This window comes from Neoarius graeffei, chromosome 14 (genome assembly GCF_027579695.1).
Source record: "Neoarius graeffei isolate fNeoGra1 chromosome 14, fNeoGra1.pri, whole genome shotgun sequence".
Taxonomy (NCBI): domain Eukaryota; kingdom Metazoa; phylum Chordata; class Actinopteri; order Siluriformes; family Ariidae; genus Neoarius; species Neoarius graeffei.
Window position 1 is genome coordinate 79,526,824 of NC_083582.1, and position 21,791 is coordinate 79,548,614.

Here is a 21,791-nt window from a genome sequence, read left to right on the forward strand (position 1 = left end):
TTAGACTGACTATAAGAGGAACTATGTTTTTTTTTTTTTTTTTTTTGGGGGGGGGTTAATGGAAACTCCCACAGCAGGAACTTTTACAGAATCACATGAACTTGTTTCCACTAGAGGAGCCAGGGCCATTGTTTAGTTCATAAGTCATGAATCTTCATCAAAGAAACTAGACTCTTTGCATCAATAACTTTTTAGTGCATATAGGGCACATATCAACTTTAGGAACCTTATCAGGAACTGTAGATTTGTTTCCTTCAAGGAACCATGGACATGTTTTTGTTACACAAGGCATATATATTCAGGAACTTAGGAACTGTAAACATGTTTCCAGCATCAGGAACATTGCACTAGTAACATTTTTAGGTTAGAAGTTAATTTTAAACTGCAGGAAGCTTTAAGAACTCAAGAACTTTGTTTTCCAGCAGAGAATTGCAATCGTTGTTGCTGGAACAGTTTAAATTCATAACAGGTATTTCAACTGCAGGAACCTTTATAGAACATTTTGACATTTTAACACAAAAGGAACAAGATCCATTGTTCCAGGACATGTTTTGGCTCAAAAGGCACAGAGAAAGCTTTTCAGGAACCCAGGAACATTATCAGGAACCATTTTAACATCTTTCCACCAAAGAAACCAGTAGTGTTACAGATTAGGAACTACAGAGTTAGAGTTTCCTTTTGTGAACTTGCAATTTGTCAAGAACATCCATTACAGGATGACCCAGCTGTGTTTAGCTCATACAAATGCTGGTTTCTGGGTTTCTGCAGAAGTTCCATCAATACAAACATGCCTTTGTATGTGCATTTTAAATCTATACAAGTAACTGTAAGAAGAAACTGACATGTCCAATCCCCAGGTGTGTCTCGCAGTGGGCCAAGTCTGATGCTACCATCTTGGGTGTTGGGTGTTGCTTATCTTCTTGTGGCTGTGCTCTTGGGAACATGTCTGGCCTTGGTGGGCTTATACGGGAGCATCTTCTCCAACTCGGTGCTCCTCATGTGGCTCACTTCAGTCCTGTCAGCCTTCTTCACATCAGCCCTGATGTTGGAGCCTCTCATGGTTAGTGTAGAAATGCTAGTAATGATGGCTCATAGCATTTTTTAGTCATGTATTTTTTTCAACTTTGTTGTATGTTTCTACAGATATGTGTTCGGGCCATGTATCTTGCCTCTGTGGTGAAACCAGTAGACCCAGAGGTGGAGGATCGGTTGGCCCAGGAGACCATAGTGATGAGGATGGGGAAGGATCAAGGGGTTAAAGTACGTCCTCTTTGTGGGTACGGCCTTCTGCACGCTAAAGAAGAGGCACGGAAAGTACGAATTCTCAGAAATCTCATGAAGGTGAGATTGTCACTCTGGGGAAGGGATATTCAATGAGCAATTGATGAAGGACTAGCGACATAAAATTCCTTGCTTTCAGCAGTCGACTGAAATACTTTGCCGCATCAACCTCTGCTCTAAGGAAACTCTTCTATGTAGAGCCCTGTAAAATTTGCATTTCTTATTGCAAATTCATCTACCCAATCATCAGAATTCAGCTCTTTAAAAAGATCTGACTCCATGGTCAGCAATGATAGCATATTGAGTCATGATTGGCCAATTTTTAGCTCATCTGGCCATAAGCCAGGTTGGATGAGCTTATACGATCATGCGTTGTCTGTCGTCATCATCCTTCCACAGTTTACAAAAATCACTGCTCCTCCTACAGGATTGATCGGATTTTGATCAAACTCCCATACAGTGTTCCCCCAGGTGGGTGTGCATAAAAGTTGTCAAGATGGTGGCGCCATCTGTCATATTTACAATTTTATGGGCATCCGAAATTTTTGCATGACTCGTCACATTAAACGCTACTCTTCGTAAACTGCTGGGACATTTTCACTGAAACTCACCCAGAAGACTCATCTCATTCTCATCTCATTATCTGTAGCTGCTTTATCCTGTTCTACAGGGTCGCAGGCAAGCTGGAGCCTATCCCAGCTGACTACGGGCGAAAGGCGGGGTACACCCTGGACAAGTCGCCAGGTCATCACAGGGCTGACACATAGACACAGACAACCATTCACACACATTCACACCTACGCTCAATTTAGAGTCACCAGTTAACCTAACCTGCATGTCTTTGGACTGTGGGGGAAACCGGAGCACCCGGAGGAAACCCACGCGGACACGGGGAGAACATGCAAACTCCGCACAGAAAGGCCCTCGCCAGCCACAGGGCTTGAACCTGGACCTTCTTGCTGTGAGGCGACAGCGCTAACCACTACACCACCGTGCCGCCCCACTCATAGTTATATTTCTGAATTTATTCCTGGTTCTGTGACAGGTGTTGTGTGTGGATAATGTGTGCCCAATGGCCAATCTGTTACCCATTACCCATTCAAGCACCACTTGTCTCATCTTGTGCTGATCATCTCATCTCATTATCTCTAGCCGCTTTATCCTGTTCTACAGGGTCGCAGGCAAGCTGGAGCCTATGCCAGCTGACTATGGGCGAAAGGCGGGGTACACCCTGGACAAGTCTCCAGGTCATCGCAGGGCTGACACATAAGGCTACGTTTACATTAGACCGTATCTGTCTCGTTTTCTTCGCGGATGCACTGTCCGTTTACATTAAACCCCCTGGAAAAGCCAGGAAACGGGAATCCGCCAGCGTCCACGTATTCAATCCAGATCGTGTCTGATCCGGTGCTGTGTAAACATTCAGAATATGCGGATACGCTGTGCTGAGCTCTAGCTGGCATCTCATTGGACAACGTCACTGTGACCTCCACCTTCCTGATTCGCTGGTGTTGGTCATGTGATGCGACTGCTGAAAAACGGCGCGGACTTCCGCCTTGTATCACCTTTCATTAAAGAGTATAAAAGTATGAAAATACTGCAAATACTGATGCAAATACTGCCCATTGTGTAGTTATGATTGTCTTTAGGCTTGCCATCCTTCCACTTGCAAGTAGTAAGTGATATGCGCTGAGATCACACACACAGCGGCTCAGTCCTGAATCGTGGCTTGTGCACTTCACTCGCGCGCTGTGTGAGCTGCGCAGGGCCGGAGTGCGCACCCTCCAGAGGGCACTCGCTGTTCAGGGCGGAGTGATTTGGAGCGCAGGATGCCTACGAAGCCGAGCGTATCCGCGTATTGGCGTTGCTATGTGCACGGCTAACGGTTTTAGTGTAAACGCGAATCGTTTTAAGAACATTAATCTGATGATCCGCTGATTCAACGTAATGTAAATGTAGCCATAGACACAGACAACCATTCAGGTGTTGTGTGTGGATAATGTGTGCCCAATGGCCAATCTGTTACCCATTACCCATTCAAGCACCACTTGTCTCATCTTGTACTGATCACATTATACATTTTAGTATTAGTTTCAATACCACCGTATTGATGAAGCAGCAACCAAGTCAATGGTTCACACAATGGTAACGTACAAGCTTGATTACCGCAATGTTATTCTTTATGGCTTACCAGAGTGTACCTTAAAGCACCTCACCAGGGTACGGAAGATGTCTGCACACTTCATTTCACAATGTGGCAAATATGAGCACATAACACCTGCCATGAAACAACTCCACTGATTTGCCTATACATCAGTGAATCCAGTACAAAGTCCTGGTCATGATATTCAAGACTCTGAATGGTCTTTCTCCACCGTACCTTGAAGAACTTATAACGAAGACACCCCTAAAGAGAACTAGAGCAGACAACAACAATAATTTGGTGGTTCCTAGGATCAAGAGAAGTTCATTTGGGGGAAGCGTGCAAGCCTATGCAGGTCCCAGGTTATGGAGCACCTCGCCAAGAGAACTTAAGTCATGTGTAAACATGAACAATTTCAAGAAACAATTAAAATCCATCTTATTTAAATCAGGTTATGCTTCTTAGATTCTGACCTTTATTGAAAATGATTTTTAAATTTATTTTTTGTAGTGATTTTAGACTTGAAGCATATTTATTCTTTACACTTTTTAAATTGTAAAGCGCTATAGCGTGTACATATATAGTGCTATATAAATGTAATATATTATTATACACTTCCTGGCCACTTTAATAGGAACGTGTTGTTGATTGTAAGATCCCTGTTCTTGGCTGCAGGAGTGGAACCCAGTGTGTTCTTCTGCTGTTTCATGCTGAGATGCTTTTCTGCTCACCGCGATTGTAAAGAGTGATTATATGAGTTACTATATCCTTCCTGGCAAAAAAGCTCGACCCAATCTGTCCGTTTCCCTCTGACCCTCTCTTATCAACAAGGCGTTTGTTTCCACCCACAGAACTGTCGCTCACTCACTCAGTGTTTTTTGTTTTCTGCACCATTCTGTGTAAACTCTAGAGACTGTTGTGTGTGAAAACCCCAGGAGATCAGCAGCTTCTGAAATACTCAAACCAGTCCATCTGGATCAAACCAACACCCATACCACAGTGAGAGAAAGTCACAGTGTGAGATCACAATGTTTCCCGTTCTGATGTTTGAACATTGTGAACATTAACTGAAGCTCTTGATTTGTATCTGTGGGATTTGATGCATCGTGCTGCTGTCGAGGGATCGGCTGATTACACAACTGCAGAGAAGAGCAGGTGGATGTAGGGGTGTTCCTAATAAAATGGCCAGTGAGTGCGTAATAACAAATCTCTGCTCTGCAAACCAGTATACAAAATGGCTGACAAGTTTCCATATCTTGTTTTTCCCACTTTATTCAGAACTGCCTGATCTATCTGCTGTTCCTCTTGGTGGTTCTCATGATGAACTACCAGAATAATATACAGGAGATGAATGGCAGATTGCTTCACCCTGCAGTTAAACGTTCAATCATCTCAGCCTCTCCAGGACATCCAAACCTCACAGCCATATCAGGGTGAGCCACCAAACCACTCGTGCTCTCTCATTTCCAGACACCATTTCCACAGCATCCATTAGTGCAGTGATTACCAGGCTGAACGTTTCTATTCAGCCTGAAAATCAGTTGTTAATGCAGGAAAAACACTTGAAGTCAAACAGAACTTGAATTACATGATGCTTTCAAGTGGGAATCATTTTCAACATTCATATACATGTCAAGTTGTCAAAACACTGTTACTAGGCAACTACGGCATATGGGGACTGAGGATAAATTGGCAGAAGTGGGATGTATAGTTCTGAGTTTTGCTCTTTATTACATGCAATAATACTTCATGTTACAGTATGTAAGTAGTATCACTTACTGTACATGCATGAGGGAAAAACAGGAGAGAGACAAATAACAAGCACAATAGCATGACATGAGCTCTCATTTTACACACAGAACTGAAGTATAAGAGTCTCTATTACATGATATCACTTCAGCATGAGAGTTTAAACCAAAAATTCCATAAATATTAATTAAATGTCTACTTACAGAAAACTTGGATCAGTCATGCAGGTAACTGTGTAAGTTTTTGCTACAGAAACGATAACAATATTAGAATGATCACATAGACAGATTATTGTCATTGCATATTACTATACAACGAAACACTGTTTGAGGGCTCAGATCACAGCAGCATATGCACACACACACACACACACACACACACACACACACACACACACACACACACACACACTTTTAAAAAGCAGCATAATGGCATATAAGCAGCAGTATAAATTGCAGTATGTCAAGTCAAGTTTGTTTGTATAGCGCTTTTAACAATAGACATTGTCCCAAAGCAGCTTTACAGAATCTGAATGACCCAAGACAAGAGCCAATTTTATCCCTAATCTATCCCCAATGATCAAGACCGTGGTAACAGTGGCAAGGAAAAACTCCCCCAGACAACACGAGGAAGAAACCTCGAGAGGAACCGGACCCAAAAGGGAACCAATCCCCATCCGGGCAACAACAGACAACATGACGATAACATTAACAGTTTTAACATGAAGTCAGTTTCGTTGATGTTATAAACTCTTCATTGATGGAAACTTGAGTGCAAAACTGTTCATAACAACCAAAGTCCTAAAGTTAGCAAGTCAACTGTAGTCCTCAGCCATTAAAGCATTACTGTAAGAGTCCAGAGCGTCTTCCAGGTGTGACTTTCAACTGTCCACATGGGGCCGTCCTCCACAGGAGCGATGCAATGAGACTCCAACCAGACACAGGGCACCAGGATGGATCAAGCAGGTCCGAGGAGCAGAAGAGGTTCAGTATCTCAATCTCAGGATTGACATGTAACTCAGAGGGACAGATGGGGGGAGAGAGAGAGAAAACACAGGTTGTTAGGTATGCCCAATGTCACCTGAATAAGTAGGAACAGTATACATGTTGCACGGAGTACAAGCAGGGACTCTGGCAAAACTAACTGACAGCATAACTAAAAGGAGAGAGCCCCAGCACATAATGCAGCAGCCACTACACCATCAAACTTGAGTGAGCAAGGGAGTATGTGATTATTCAATGTAGCCAAACACCACAAGGTGCAGAGTGAGAGTCCAAGTCTGGATCAGGACTCCAGCAGAGCTTCTACAGCCCTGGGGAAGAAGCTATTTTGGTGTCTTGCTGTTTGTGACTTTATGACCCTAAGCCTGCCAAAGGGAAGAGTGTCAAAAAGACATTGTACAGGGTGAGTGCAGTCAGTCCTAATCTTTGTGACTCTGTTTCTCAGCCTGGCAGAGTAGATCTGTTCCAGGGATTGGAGAGGGGTACCAATAATTTTTGATGCTGTCCTGATGAGCCACTGCAGATCTTTCCTCTCCTCTGAGGTGCAGCTGGAGAACCACACTATGCATCCATAGCTCAGAACACTTTGTATGGTACACTGGTAGAAGTTGGTAAGGAGCTTCTGTGAGAGCCCAGTTTTCCTTAGGGATCACAGGAAGAAGATTCTCTGCTGGGCCTTCTTCACCACCTCTCTGGTGTTCACTCCCCATGTCAGGTCCTCTGAGAGGTGAACACCGAGGTACTTGAAGCACCACACCTGTTCCACCTCCTCTCCAGAGATCACCAGGCTGGCATTTGTTTTATCCAGTCATTTTCTGAAGTCAATGACAAGCTCCTTTGTTTTGTTGGTGTTGAGGAGCAAGTCATTGTTCTGACACCAAGATGTGAGGGCCTGAACTTCCTCTCTGTAGGCTGCCTCATCATTGTTGGTTATCAACCCCACCACAGCTGTCTCATCTGCAAACTTGTATATTTGGTTTGAGTTATGAAGGGGAGAACAGTCCTGTGTGAAGAGTGAGTAAAGGAGTGGACTAAGAACACAGCCTTGGGGGGTGCCAGTGTTTAAGATGGTGTTGGATGAGATGAGGTCTCCAAGTCTCACATGCTGTGGTCTGTAATATACAGTACTGGGCAAAAAGTCTTAGGCCCCCTATTATTATTATCTTCATACAAACTTTGTTATAGATTTCTATTTTATGACTTATACATTATTAAGTCAGCACAAAAACATTTTAGAGTCCAAACATTCGGGGTTCTTTTTTTTCTTTCCAGAACAAAATTAAATGTTACGGGGGGAAAAAATGTTTGTATCTGAGCAGCATATTCCCACTTGAGAGCACTTTTCAGATGAAAAAAGAAAACAGTGAAGGCTACTGGGTTTTGCTGTAAAATGAATAAGTGAGTGTGTCAAGTTCTTGTGTAAAAGTCCCTGTGCAATTTCCCAACTTGAAAGGATGAGACCTCAGCTGAGAGTTGACTGGAATTCACTCAAATGAAGAAAATTCTTCCTTCTTTTATTTTGAAGATTCAGTACATCAGCATGTTCATGTCATTCATTTGGTCCTTTTTCCATTTATTCATTTAGGTGAAAACCTTTAAATTAAAAACCACAAAAAGAAATATTAAAATATTGCACAAGATGTTTTGCTGCAAATAAACATGTAACATTAAACAAGTGCAACCAAGTGTAAACAATGAATAAACATCTTTATAAATATTTAAACCCATTAAAGTGACTTAAATTATATTAAATGCAAAATAAAGTGAGCCACAGTGCTTCACGATCGTAGGTCATAAAAGACAATACCATTACCTTTTAGTATTTTAACCATTTCAACTAACCGATTTGTAATCATAAATGAAGCACTTTAAATGCATTTAATCTCAGCCTTTAAACCATTTCAAGAACCCCATTTTCCCCACAGACAACATAGTATTAACTTGCAAACATTTAGGAAAGTAAACTAGCTGCATGCTTCTCAAGGGTTAACAGCTGAGACACGTTTTGCCAAGCAAGCCCGTGGCTAAGCTAATGGCTGCCGACCCCGGCACTGAGTAACCAGTGTTGTGCAAGTTCACACTTTTTTTGAACTAGTTCAAGTTCAGTTCAAACATGTTAAAAGTGAACTGTTCACGTTCATAGTTCACAGTTTTAATTCTGAACTAGTTCAAAGTTCAGTTCATTTTACTTTTAGGTGGGATATGAAAATAAAGACTAAAATCATATGCTACATTCTAGCTCAAAACTACTCACATATTATAGATATTATATTCTATCACACAAAATGGAAGTTATTGTACAACTATATATGGAAAAAAGGACAAAATATTTTGATTTCTTCACTGACTCAACCACTGCTACCAAAACGTTACACGTGACTTCAAACAAATGCTTTCAGTTTCAACTAACAGTAACTTCTAATAAACGACAACTAGACTTCCTCATAAATGTGTGGGTTTCTAAAAAGATGACTGCCAATATGTATATATACACTGAAGGAGTGCTATTTTAAGATCCATATCAACAGCATTGACCATATCAACCATATTGATCAGACAGAGGGATGCATGCTCAAGGGCTTTTTATTTCTCAAAATACAAAACAGGAAAACTTCAGGTAGCCTCATTCTTCAGTACACATCTGTGTATGCACACAACAATCAAATTTCTAAAATTATTTGGCATTGTACTCATCTGTGTTCTCCGTGCCGCTACTTGAACTTTCACTGGCCATGTTGCTGTGAGTGTGCGCCGGCTGTGGTGTGCGCGCTGTCTGCTGCCTGTAGCTAGGGAACGCTGGGTTACGCCTACTCTCCTCTGCTGCATCATGGGTAACGTAGTATGGAGCCAAATCATAGAGCCATCCACTATCTCCGGCTTCACACTACGTTATCCATGATGCATTGCACACACGCGGCACCTCAGGGCAGTGAGTGACAACAACATCAGACTGACAGTGAAGTACTCACTAACTCACAAATTTGTGAATACCACAAGAACAGTGCCCTTGGAACCTTATTACTGTAAATATTGTGAAACATGAATCCATTTAAATCTGGCAAATATGACCATAACATTGTTTCACTATACTGAATCGAAAATTTAAAAAAATGTGAATACCAGAATTTATGAATACGCAAATTAGAAAACATCCCCAAGCCCTACACATGCCACACCTTCTTATTGCAAAGCATCCTGTTGTATGGTCCACATTTGCATACTGGAATATGATTGGCTCTTATATTTTATAATGCAGTTGAACTGATTTTCTGCATTTCCAAAAAGAACACAGTAAACCCACTGCAGTCAGTGCATTAAAATGAAACTCATATGAAAGGAAATAATCAGTAAAAGCACTTAATGAAAATGGAGGAGGAGCTTAAACTTAATTAGCCGATGAGTGAAGCTAACATTTTATTTATTTATTTATTTTATATGTGAACAATGCAAATGCAGATAGTGGCACAACATGACAAAAAACCTATTAGGAATATTAACATTTTCTCTGATTTATTAGTAAATTATTATTTACTTATGCTGTAATTACGGAATTTCATGGTTTCTGCCATTTTGAGAAACATCATTTTATTGCAACTCATGAACAATATAAGAAAATATTGACTAATAAAATTGTAAATACCACAAAAGTGGACTATTTATATGGAAATTTTATTGTTAATAAGGTTTACATATATATATGGCCCATCCTATAATTGCAGGTACATTTTGAGTGTCGACTCATTAGTCATCATCAACTCTGTTATTGTTAAATTGGGCAAACTATTAACAGAATAAATGATAACAGAATTTACATTTTCCACCATTTTTTGTCTTAACTCCACATGCTTACCTCAAACTAGTGACCACAAGGCATGTATTAAAGCAGAATTTTATGGATTTTAATCGTATTATTGTTTTTAAAAAATGAGTGAGAGATTCACTTCAATATCACAATAACAGAGTTGGCGAATAATTAATCTACTGTTGGTGTAAAATCCTCAACATTTTGTTCAAATTAATGAGAGAAGAAACAGAACACACCTCACTGTCTTTCTGAAGTTTCCCACCAGAGGAAGTGACATCACTCGGTGAAGGTGTCATGCGTATTATTAAAAGTCTTTGTGGATTTTATGCAGTTTTATAACAGAGTTAACATAGTTGAAGAGAACATTGGGACGGATAAAAATGTATATTTTTTTATTACTGAAATTTCACAAAATACAGAAAATAGACTTTCAATTGATTTTTATAACAGTTAATAGAATAAACCCCAAAAACAGATAGTTAGACTGAATCACTTCCTGTTTATTGGAGTTGAATGGACAAATCAGGAGTCAAAGACAGCCAGTAATGTGGGGGGAGGGGTGGGAGTCATTTAGTTAATGTTTTATGGATAAATTGGGTCTCAAATGTACATCAAGCATCGCTATTGGTGAAAGTTTGTCATAATTTGCATTATTGTTCAAAACTGATTCAAAAAAGATTTCTTTTCTGGCAAAACGTTTATCTCGGAGACGCGAAATGGACCCAGAATTCTAGAATGACCCATATATTACTGTGGCAGCGGGGGCGTGGTCAAGCATTGGTCTGTGACCGGAGGGCGGAGTCAGGGAAGGTAAGTGGCAGAATCACTGCACCTGATGTCTAACGTGTGTTTGTGTGTCTTCCCCAGTGACCATGCCCTACATAAGGAGAGAGAGAGTAGAAGAAAGGAGCTCTCTCCCCAACCAGACGACTTGTGTGTGCGCGCGCGCGCGCGGGTGACGGGGAGAGTGTGGTTGCAAAGCTGAAAAGCAAAAATAAAAGTTTTGAGAACTCAGTTCTGGCCTGCCATCCTTCTGTGCTCCACCCCTACGAAGCGCAACAGTGGTGCCGAAACCCGGGACCGAGCACAGAGAAGAACAGCCCCATGGAGTTTTCCCCCTTCGCGGACCGGGTCCACACCCTTGCCACAGCCCAGCAGAGCCAGCACCAGGTGCTAGTCGCCCTCCAGAAGGAGCAGGAACAAAGGTTCGAGGCCCTGGTGCTGGCGCAGCAGGAAGATCAACAGGCATTCTGGCACCTCCTCGCGTCGGCGGGGTCCACCACCTCGACCACCACGGGCCCTTCCCACCTCACCCTAACGAAGATGGGCCCGCATGACGACCCCAGGCCTTCCTCACGCTCTTTGAGCAGGCAGCAGAGGCCTTGGGCTGGCCGGTGGAACAGCGTGCGGCGCACCTCCTCCCCCTGCTAACGGGCGAGGCGCAGCTGGCTGTGCTACAGCTCCCCGCCGACAGCCGGCTGGTCTACGCAAACCTCCGCCAGGCCGTCCTCCAGCGTGTGGGGCGCACCCCCGAACAACACCAACAGCGCTTCTGCGCTCTGCGCCTGGAGGAAGTCGGCCAGCTGTTTGCATTTGGACAGCAACTCCGGGACGCCTGCGGGCGGTGGCTAAGGGCTGACAACTGCGACACCGAGGGAATCATCGATCAGGTGGTACTGGAACAGTTCATCGCCTGACTACCCGAAGGGACCGCGGAGTGGGTCCAGTGCCATCGCCCGGCGTCGCTGGATCAGGCCATCGAGCTGGCAGAGGACCATTTGGCGGCTGTTCCAATGGCAGGATGGCAGATCTCCTCTTCTCCCCTCTCCTCTCTCTCTCTCTCTCTCCCCCTCCCCTTCTGTGTCTCGACCTCGCCCCATTCCCCCACCGTGGAGGCGGGGGCTGGCTCCACCCCAGCCGGCCCGCCGCACCCGCGGTGCCCTCCCATTTCCCACTTCTGTGTCTGTCTCTTCTCCCCCTCACGTGAGTGATCCCCAGAGCACCGGTGCAGAGAGAAAGCCCGGGCCGGTTTGCTGGCGCTGTGGGGAGATGGGCCACCTCCAGCAGTAGTGCTCGGCAATGGAGGTGGGCGCGGTGGTTCGGATCCCTGACATGCCAAGAGCTGCCCTCGATCAGGCCAGAGCGTATTGCATACCGGTGAGTGTCCAAGGGGATACATATCAGGCATTGGTGGACTCTGGCTGTAATCAGACCTCAATCCACCAAAGCCTGGTGCAAGACGAGGCATTGGGGGGAGCACAATTGGTGAAGGTGTTGTGTGGACACGGGGATATTCACAACTACGCTTTAGTGTCGGTCCACATTTTTTTTCAAGGGGAAAAATTTAGTGTAAAGGCAGCGGTTAATCCCCGCCTTACCCACTCGATAATTTTGGGGACTGATTGGCCAGGATTTCGGGAGTTAATGAGGCATTTAGTGAAGAGTGGGTCCTGCTGTAGTTCAGCAGGGGGACGTCCCGGTGTGGCATTGACGGGAGCAGCTGTCACAGAGCCATCTACGTCATCACCGCGTCAGAGTGAGGAGCCACAGGCTCCTCCTCCTTCTCTCGGGGAATCCCTCACAGATTTCCCATTGGAACAGTCGCAGGACGCGACTCTGCGGCATGCGTTTGACCAAGTGAGAGTAATTGATGGTCAAACGCTCCAGACAAATGCTGCCCCGTCCTTCCCCTATTTCTCTATTATGAGGGATAGGTTATACCGAGTGACGCAAGACACTCAGACTAAGGAGCCGATTACACAGCTTTTGATTCCAAAGAACCGCCGGGAATTAGTATCCCAGGTGGCTCACTTTAATCCCATGGCTGGACACTTGGGGCAGGATAAGACACTAGCCCGAATCATGGCCCGGTTCTATTGGCCAGGGATTCGCGGCGATGTCCGTAGGTGGTGTACAGCATGCCATGAATGCCAGTTAGCAAATCCAGCGGCCATTCCAAAAGCGCCTTTGCGCCCTCTACCATTAATCGAGACCACGTTCGAAAGAATTGGGATGGATCTTGTTGGGCCATTAGATCGGTCAAAACAAGGGTATTGCTTTATTTTAGTCCTGATGGACTATGCAACACGATACCCGGAAGCAGTGCCTCTTCACAATATCTCAGCATGCAATATTGCGGAGGCGCTCTTTCGCGTCATCTCCCAAGTCGGAATCCCCAAAGAGATTCTGACTGATCAAGGCACCTCGTTTATGTCACGCACACTGAGCGAACTGTATGGGTTATTGGGAATTAAGCTGATCTGCACCAGCGTTTATCACCCACAAATGGACGGTTTAGTCGAACGGTTCAATCGCACACTCAAGAACATAATTAAAAAATGTGTTCGCGAGAACGCACGTAATTGGGATAAATGGCTCAAACCCTTGTTATTTGCAGTGCGAGAGGTCCCACAAGCCTCCACGGGGTTCTCCCCGTTCTAATTATTATATGGGCGTAAGCTGCGTGGCATCCTAGATGTACTGCGAGAAAATTGGGAGGAGGGACTTTCCCCAAGCAAAAATGAAATTCAATACGTTATTGACCTGTGCGCAAAACTCCACACACTCACACACCTAACCCAGGAGAATTTGCGGCAGGCCCAAGAACGGCAAACCCGCCTGTATGACAGGGGTACGCGCCTTAGGGAGTTCGCACTGGGAGATAAAGTACTCATACTGTTGCCCACATCAAGCTCCAAATTGATCGCCAAGTGGCAAGGACCCTTTGAGGTCACATGGCGAGTCGGGGATGTCGACTATGAGGTGAGGCGGACGGACAGGGGTGGGGCACTACAGATTTACCACCTCAATCTGCTCAAACTCTGGAACAAGGAGGTCCCCGTGGCATTGGTGTCAGTGGTTCCAGAGAAGGTGGAGCTGGGGCCGGAGGTTCAAAAGGGAACATTGACATCGCATACCTCTCCAGTCCCCTGTGGAGACCACCTCCCCCGACCCAACTCGCGGAGGTTGCCCAGTTGCAGACCGAATTTTTGGACGTGTTCTCGCCCCTGCCCAGCTGCACCGACCTCACAGAACACTACATCGAGACTCCCCCAGGGGTGGTAGTGTGCAGCCGCCCTTACAGGCTACCTGAACACAAGAAAAAAGTGGTTCGGGAAGAACTCAAGGCCATGCTCGAAATGGGCATCGTCGAGGAGTCCCACAGTGACTGGAGCAGCCCGGTGGTCTTGGTTCCCAAGGCCGATGGGTCAGTCCAGTTCTGTGTAGACTATAGAAAAGTCAATGCGGTGTCTAAATTCTATGCGTACCCAATGCCTTGTATTGATGAGTTGCTGGATCAACTAGGCACGGCTCACTTTTATTCAACACTGGATTTGACAAAGGGTTATTGGCAGATCCCCTTGACTCTACTATCCCGAGAAAAAATGGCCTTTTCCACACCGTTTGGCTTACACCAATTTGTTACACTTCCTTTTGGGCTGTTTGGGGCACCTGCTACGTTCCAGCGGCTTATGGACAGGGTCCTCCGCCCCCACGCCATCTACGCGGCCGCATACTTAGATGACATAATAATCTATAGTAATGACTGGCCGTGGCATCTGCAACACCTGAGGGCCATCCTTAGGTCGCTGAGGCGAGCAGGTCTCACGGCCAACCCTAAGAAGTGTGCGATTGGGCGGGTGGAAGTACAGTATCTGGGTTTCCACTTGGGCAATGGGCAGGTGCGTCCCCAAATTAACAAGACAGCAGCGATTGCGGCCTGCCCAAGGCCCAAGACCAAAAAGGGGGTGAGACAGTTCCTGGGGCTGGCTGGCTACTATCGTAGGTTTATACCTAATTATTTGGACGTCACCAGCCCGCTGACTGATCTCACTAAAAAGGGGGCACCAGATCCGGTCCAGTGGACGGTGCAATGCCAGCGGGCTTTCTCTGAGGTGAAGGCTGCACTGTGTATGGGGGCCACTGTTACACTCCCCTGACTTTTCTCTCCCCTTGATGTTACAGACAGATGCGTCGGACAGAGGGCTGGGGCTGTTTTGTCCCAGGAGGTGGAGGGGGAGGACCGTCCAGTGCTGTATATCAGCAGAAAGCTGTCGGTGCGTGAGGGTCGCTACAGCACCATTGAGAAAGAGTGCCTTGCCATCAAGTGGGCAGTCCTCGCTCTCTGCTACTACCTGCTGGGATGCCCTTTCACCCTCTGTTCGGACCACGTGCCCCTCCAGTGGCTCCACCGCATGAAGGATGCCAACACGCGGATCACCCGTTGGTATCTGGCACTCCAGCCCTTTAACTTCAAGGTGATCCACAGGCCGGGGGTGCAGATGGTCGTGGCAGTCATCCTCTCCCATCAAGGGGGGGGGGGTTGGCTGCAGGCCGGCCGGCTGGCCTGAGTCGGGCGGTGGGGGTATGTGGCAGCGGGTGCGTGGTCAAGCGTCGGTCTGTGACCGGAGGGCAGAGTCAGGGAAGGTAAGTGGCAGAATCACTGCACCTGATGTCTATTAACGTGTGTTTGTGTGTCTTTCCCAGTGACCGTGCCCTACATAAGGAGAGAGAGAGTAGAGGGAAGGAGCTCTCTCCCCAACCAGACGACTTGTGTGTGTGCGTGCAGGGGTGACTGGGAGAGTGTGGTTGCAAAGCTGAAAAGCAAAAATAAAAGTTTTGAGAACTCGGTTCTGGCCTACTGTCCTTCTGTGCTCCACCCACCCCTACGAAGTGCAACAATTACTAAATTTTAAATGTGATCATTAAAAAATGTAGTAAAGTTTAAGGTAACTTTATTCAGGATGTGTAGTTGACAACAAGGGCTGGCATTTAGCAAAACTGCAGGAGTGTAATTATCTCAACCAACTTTGTTGAAGAAGGTTATGTTTTTGCCTCTGTTTGTCTGTATGTTCCCAACGTACCTCAAAAAGTAGGATTTTGATGAAATTTTGATGAAAAGTGAGCCATTGGCCAAAGGAACAAATTATTAGATTTTGGTTTAGATTAGATTTTGATGCAAATTCAGATATGAATGTGGATCCTGGATTTGTTTTTTATTGTTCCCAATGTAACTCAAAAAGTAGTGAATGGATTTGGATGAAATTTGGTGTACAGCTTTAGTATTATCCTAGGTTCAAGTGATTTGATTTTGATGTTGATCCAGATCAGGATCCAGATTTTGTATTTGGATCAATTTTTTGTTATCAAGATAACTCAAAAAGTAGTGGATGGATTTTGATGAAATTTGGTACATAGTTTTGTCCTAATCCAGCTTAGAATTGGTTCACTTTTGGAAGTGATCCATATCTTCTTCTGGATCCTGAATCCAGAAAACTATAAGAGGGTAAGTATTGGTTAACCCTGGTTAGACCTAGTGACTTGTCCGGGGTGTACCCCACTTCTCACCCATAGTCAGCTGGGATAAGCTCCAGCTTGCCTGTGACCCTGTACAGGATAAGCAGCTACAGATAATGGATGGATGGATCTTGTTACAGTGGCACTTGTCAAGGGGCGGGGTTTATTAGGCAGCAAGAGAACAGTCAGTTCTTGAAGTTGATGTGTTGGAAGCAGGAAAAATGGGCAAGTATAAGAATCTGAGCGACTTTGACAAGGGCCAGATTGTGATGGTGAGATGACTGGGTCTGAGCATCTCCAAAATGGTACATCCTGTGGGGTGTTCTTGGTATGTAGTGGTTAGTACCAAACAAAAGTGGTCCAAGGATCTGAAGGACAATTGGCGACAGGGTCATGGGTGTTGAAGGCTTATTGATTCACATGGGCCACAAAGGCTAGCACATATGGTCCAATCCCACAGAAGAGCTACTGTAGCACAAACTGCTGAAAAAAGTACTGCTGGATGAAACAGAAAGGTGCCATTGTAATGAGATAATCAATATTATTCACTTCACCTGTCAGTGGTCATAATGTTATGGCTAATCGGGGTATATGGATCCACATCCAAAATTAGCAAACATCTGGATATTCTTATACATGGCTTGGTGGAGGTATAGACTCTACTGAGTGTCCTTCTAGTTTAAAATGTAATTACTGTAATTATTTTCTCATATAGGTGGGCAGAAGTGTGGCAGTGGATGGACCAAAGCTTAACAGCACACCTCCACAAAAATCCCTCCCTTTCTCTGATTGGCTTAGCACGACTACAGAGAGTGAAGTCAATAAACTGTGAGGATCATCAATTGCAAAATAGCTCATGGTTTCACAACTCAAACTTCAAAACGTGTGTCAATAATTCTGAATAAGTGGATATTTTTTCTTTCCAATCTTCTCAGTTTGTGTGAAGAATACCAAACAGACAGTGAAACATGGCCAGATGTTGATGATGGTCAGTGCTCAAAATTCAGGACACCAAAGCAACAGGACTACCTTCCTCCTCACACGGTGAGTCAGGGTTGCCTGGAAAATGAGGATAACACGTGGTTGCTAATGTACAGTGGTGCTTGAAAGTTTGTGAACCCTTTAGAATTTTCTATATTTCTGCATAAATATGACCTAAAACATCATCAGATTTTCAGACAAGTCCTAAAAGTAGATAAAGAGAACCCAGTTAAACAAATGAGACAAAAATATTATACTTGATCATTTATTTATTGAGGAAAATTATCCAATATTACATATCTGTGAGTGGCAAAAGTATGTGAACCTCTAGGATTAACAGTTAATTTGAAGGTGAAATTAGAGTCAGGTGTTTTCAATCAATGGGATGACAATCAGGTGTGAGTGGGCACCCTGTTTTATTTAAATAACAGGGATCTATCAAAGTCTGATCTTCACAACACATGTTTGTGGAAGTGTATCATGGCATGAACAAATGAGATTTCTGAGGACCTCAGCAAAAGTGTTGTTGATGCTCATCAGGCTGGAAAAGGTTACAAAACAGTGTTGTTGATGCTCATCAGGCTGGAAAAGGTTACAAAACCATCTCTAAAGAGTTTGGAGTTCACCAATCCACAGTCAGACACACTGTGAACAAATGGAGGAAATTCAAGGCCATTGTTACCCTCCCCAGGAGTGGTCGACTAACAAAGATCACTCCAAGAGCAAGGCGTGTAATAGTCGGCCAGGTCACAAAGGACCCCAGGGTAACTTCTCAGCAACTGAAGTCCTCTCTCACATTGGCTAATGTTAATGTTCATGAGTCCACCATCAGAGAACACTGAACAACAATGGTGTGCATGGCAGGGTTGAAAGGAGAAAGCCACTGCTCTCCAAAAAGAACATTGCTGCTCATCTGCAGTTTGCTAAAGATCACGTGGACAAGCCAGAAGGCTACTGGAAAAATGTTTTTGGACATATGAGACCAAATTAGAACTTTTTGGTTTAAATGAGAAGCATTATGTTTGGAGAAAGGAAAACACTGCATTCCAGCATAATAACCTTATCCCATCTGTGAAACATGGTGCTGGTAGTATCATGGTTTGAGCCTGTTTTGCTGCATCTGGGCCAGGACGGCTTGCCATCATCAATGGAACAATGAATTCTGAATTATACCAGTGAATTCTAAAGGAAAATGTCAGGACATCTGTCCATGAACTGAATCTCAAGAGAAGGTGACTCGCAGCAAGACAACAACCCTAAGCACACAAGCCTTTCTACCAAAGAATGGTTAAAGAAGAACAAAGTTAATGTTTTGGAATGGCTAAGTCAAAGTCCTGACCTTAATCCAATGGAAATGTTGTGGAAGGACCTGAAGCGAGCAGTTCATGTGAGGAAACCCATCAACATCCCAGAGTTGAAGCTGTTCTGTATGGAGGAACGGGCTAAAATTCCTCCAAGCCAGTGTGCAGGACTGATCAACAGTTACCACAAACGTTTAGTTGCAGTTATTGCTGCACAAGGGGGTCACACCAGATACTGAAAGCAAAAGTTCACATACTTTTGCCACTCACAGATATGTAATATTGGATCATTTTCCTCAATAAATAAATGACCAAGTATAATATTTTTGTCTCGGGTTCTCTTTATCTACTTTTAGGACTTGTGTGAAAATCTGATGATGTTTTAAGCTATATTTATGCAGAAATATAGAAAATTCTAAAGGGTTCACAAACTTTCAAGCACCACTGTAATAACAAATGGCAAGCTAGTTAGCTAGTTAAGCGCATTAGTACAGACTAAGAAGAACAAATGAGTTTATTCTATCAACATTCACTGGATATGAGTAATTGTGTGCTCTGATTGGCTACTCTACTACTAGGCTATCAGCTCATATACCTTGAGTAGAGAAAAACAAAATGGCAGAGTGAATCAAGTTAGATATATCACTTTATCAAGTATTTAAAAGAAACAGAAATAGCTAAAAGAATATAGTTCCCTCCCCAATATCTCCTGTTCCACATACCAGCCCAGTCAGTGGGGCCAAACCACCAAAATCCCTAAAGAAGAAGAAGAAAATGGTGGCGCATGTTGCTGAACCACCGAGGATGAAATAAAATTTCTACTTGAAAACAAAACCACAAAAAAAACAACAAAATATGTAATAAATGTATTTAATGGTAAGAACACATCTTTTAAAAATTGTTTTTCCAGAATTATTATCGCATTTTTCACAAATTGCTCCTGTCATTTCACCGGTTTGTTTACATTCTAAGTGGAAATGATTTTGGCGAACTTTTTGTATAAAGTTTTTATTTATCGAATTTGCAGAAAATAAAAATAAAAAAAACACTCTGTTTCTCAAAATCCAGTGAATATAGATAGAATAAAACAGTTATTCCACTCAATCTCATCGCATACGGATTATAGACAACTCGGTGCTACGCGCCTCGTCACCTATCAGCTCATGTACGACTCGATTTCATGGAATAACTGTTAAATGTAATTATCATCCCCTTCAAACAAATTTGTAATGTAGTCCATAATGTTTGCATCTTTGACAAAAAGTCAGCAAGACATTGGCTAGTCCTATAGCTATAAGATTTAGAGTTCAAATCTGGCTAGCATCAGAATTTACTGTTTATATGTTTAACTGAGTGGTTTGCTCTGGACTTGTTGTTCAGTTTTGTAAGTTTCAATATATCTTCATGTTCAATTTGTGGGATTTCAACATTTAGCTTGTGCTACAGTATATAGCTACATTATCATGTTTAAAAATAGAGTACATGGGCTGTTTCAGACTCATGGTTGTCTTTTTGAATAACACCAACTACCTCCTACAGCTAGGTCGTGCTGTATATACTAGTATACACTGGAGTTTCTTCTATCTTATTTAACAGGGACACACCTACAGCCCCACCCACAGCACTAACATCTCTTATATGTTCTTATGTTTAAGAGTCAAATGTGGCTCAGTTTTGACCTTGTGGTCGTTTCATTTAATTCTATTTTAATTATTACTCTTTGATTTTACTGGTTAAATTCAGGATTACATTTTTTTCACACTAACTACTGTAGGTTTTACTTTGGGACGTATACAGCACTTTCATTCACAATGGAAAGATATTTAAGTGGAAGTGTGGCAGTTCGTAGGAGGGGGAGGAGCACAGAAAGACGGCAGGCCAGAATAAAGTTCCATAATGCTCTTTTATTTGTTCTTTTCAGAGACAAATCTCTCCAGTCACACAACACACACCAGTTGACTGGTTCCAGAGAGAGCTGCCTTCCTCTGCTCTCTCTCTTTATATAGGGCGCGGTCACTGGGAAGACACACAAACACAGGTTAATTGACATCAGGTGTAGTGATTTTGCCACTTACCTTCCCTGACTCCGCCCTCCTGTCACAGACCGATGTTTGGCCACGCCCCTGCTGCCACATACCCCCACCGCCCGACTCAGGCCGGGCAGCTGTCCGGCCTGCAGCCGACTCCCCCCCCTTGACGGGAGAGAAAGTCCGCCACAACCATCTGCGCCCCTGGCCTGTGGATCACCTTGAAATTAAAAGGTTGGAGTGCCAGATACCAACGGGTGATCCGCGCGTTGGCATCCTTCATACGGTGGAGCCACTGGAGGGGCGCATGGTCCGAACAGAGGGTGAAAGGGCGTCCCAGCAGGTAGTAGCGGAGGGCGAGAACCGCCCACTTGATCGCGAGGCACTCCTTCTCTATCGTGCTGTAGTGCCCCTCGCGTACTGACAGCTTTCTGCTGATGTACAGCATGGGACGATCCTCCCCCTCCACCTCCTGGGACAACACGGCCCCCAGCCCTCTGTCCGACGCATCCGTCTGTAACATAAAAGGGAGAGAAAAGTCAGGGGAATGTAATAGTGGCCCCCCGCACAGTGCAGCCTTTACCTCAGAGAAAGCCCGCTGGCATTGCTCCGTCCACTGGACCGGATCTGGTGCCCCCTTTTTAGTGAGATCAGTCAGCGGGCTGGTGACGTCCGAATAGTTAGGTATAAACCTACGATAGTAGCCAGCCAGCCCCAGGAACTGTCTCACCCCCTTTTTGGTCTTGGGCCTCGGGCAGGCCGCAATTGCTGCTGTCTTGTTAATTTGGGGACACACCTGCCCGTTGCTCAAGTGGAAGCCCAGATACCGTACTTCCACCCACCCAATCGCACACTTCTTTGGGTTGGCTGTGAGACCCGCTCGCCTCAGCAACTTAAGGACGGCCCTCAGGTGTTGTAAGTGCCACTGCCAGTCATTACTATAAATAATGATATCGTCGAGGTATGCGGCCGCATAGGTGGCGTGGGGGTGGAGGACCCTGTCCATCAGCCGCTGAAACGTAGCGGGCGCCCCAAACAGCCCAAAAGGAAATGTGACAAACTGGTGTAAGCCGAACGGTGTGGAAAAGGCCGTTTTTTCTCGGGATAATGGAGTCAAGGGGATCTGCCAATAACCCTTTGTCTTATCCAGTGTCGAGTAAAAGCGAGCCGTGCCTAGCCGATCGAGCAACTCATCAATACGAGGCA

At 44.5% G+C, this 21,791-nt stretch overlaps 1 protein-coding gene across 1 annotated transcript in view; it reads left to right on the forward strand.

Moving 5' to 3' along the window:
- Positions 1 to 21,791, forward strand: part of pkd1b (polycystic kidney disease 1b) — a 130,263-nt gene that overhangs the window by 95,047 nt on the left and 13,425 nt on the right. The window contains exons 33-37 of the mRNA XM_060938890.1: positions 858 to 1,060; positions 1,144 to 1,341; positions 4,703 to 4,857; positions 16,992 to 17,104; positions 17,212 to 17,320. Of these exons, the coding sequence (XP_060794873.1) occupies positions 858 to 1,060; positions 1,144 to 1,341; positions 4,703 to 4,857; positions 16,992 to 17,104; positions 17,212 to 17,320 (778 nt within the window). The remainder of the gene's footprint in view (positions 1 to 857; positions 1,061 to 1,143; positions 1,342 to 4,702; positions 4,858 to 16,991; positions 17,105 to 17,211; positions 17,321 to 21,791) is intronic.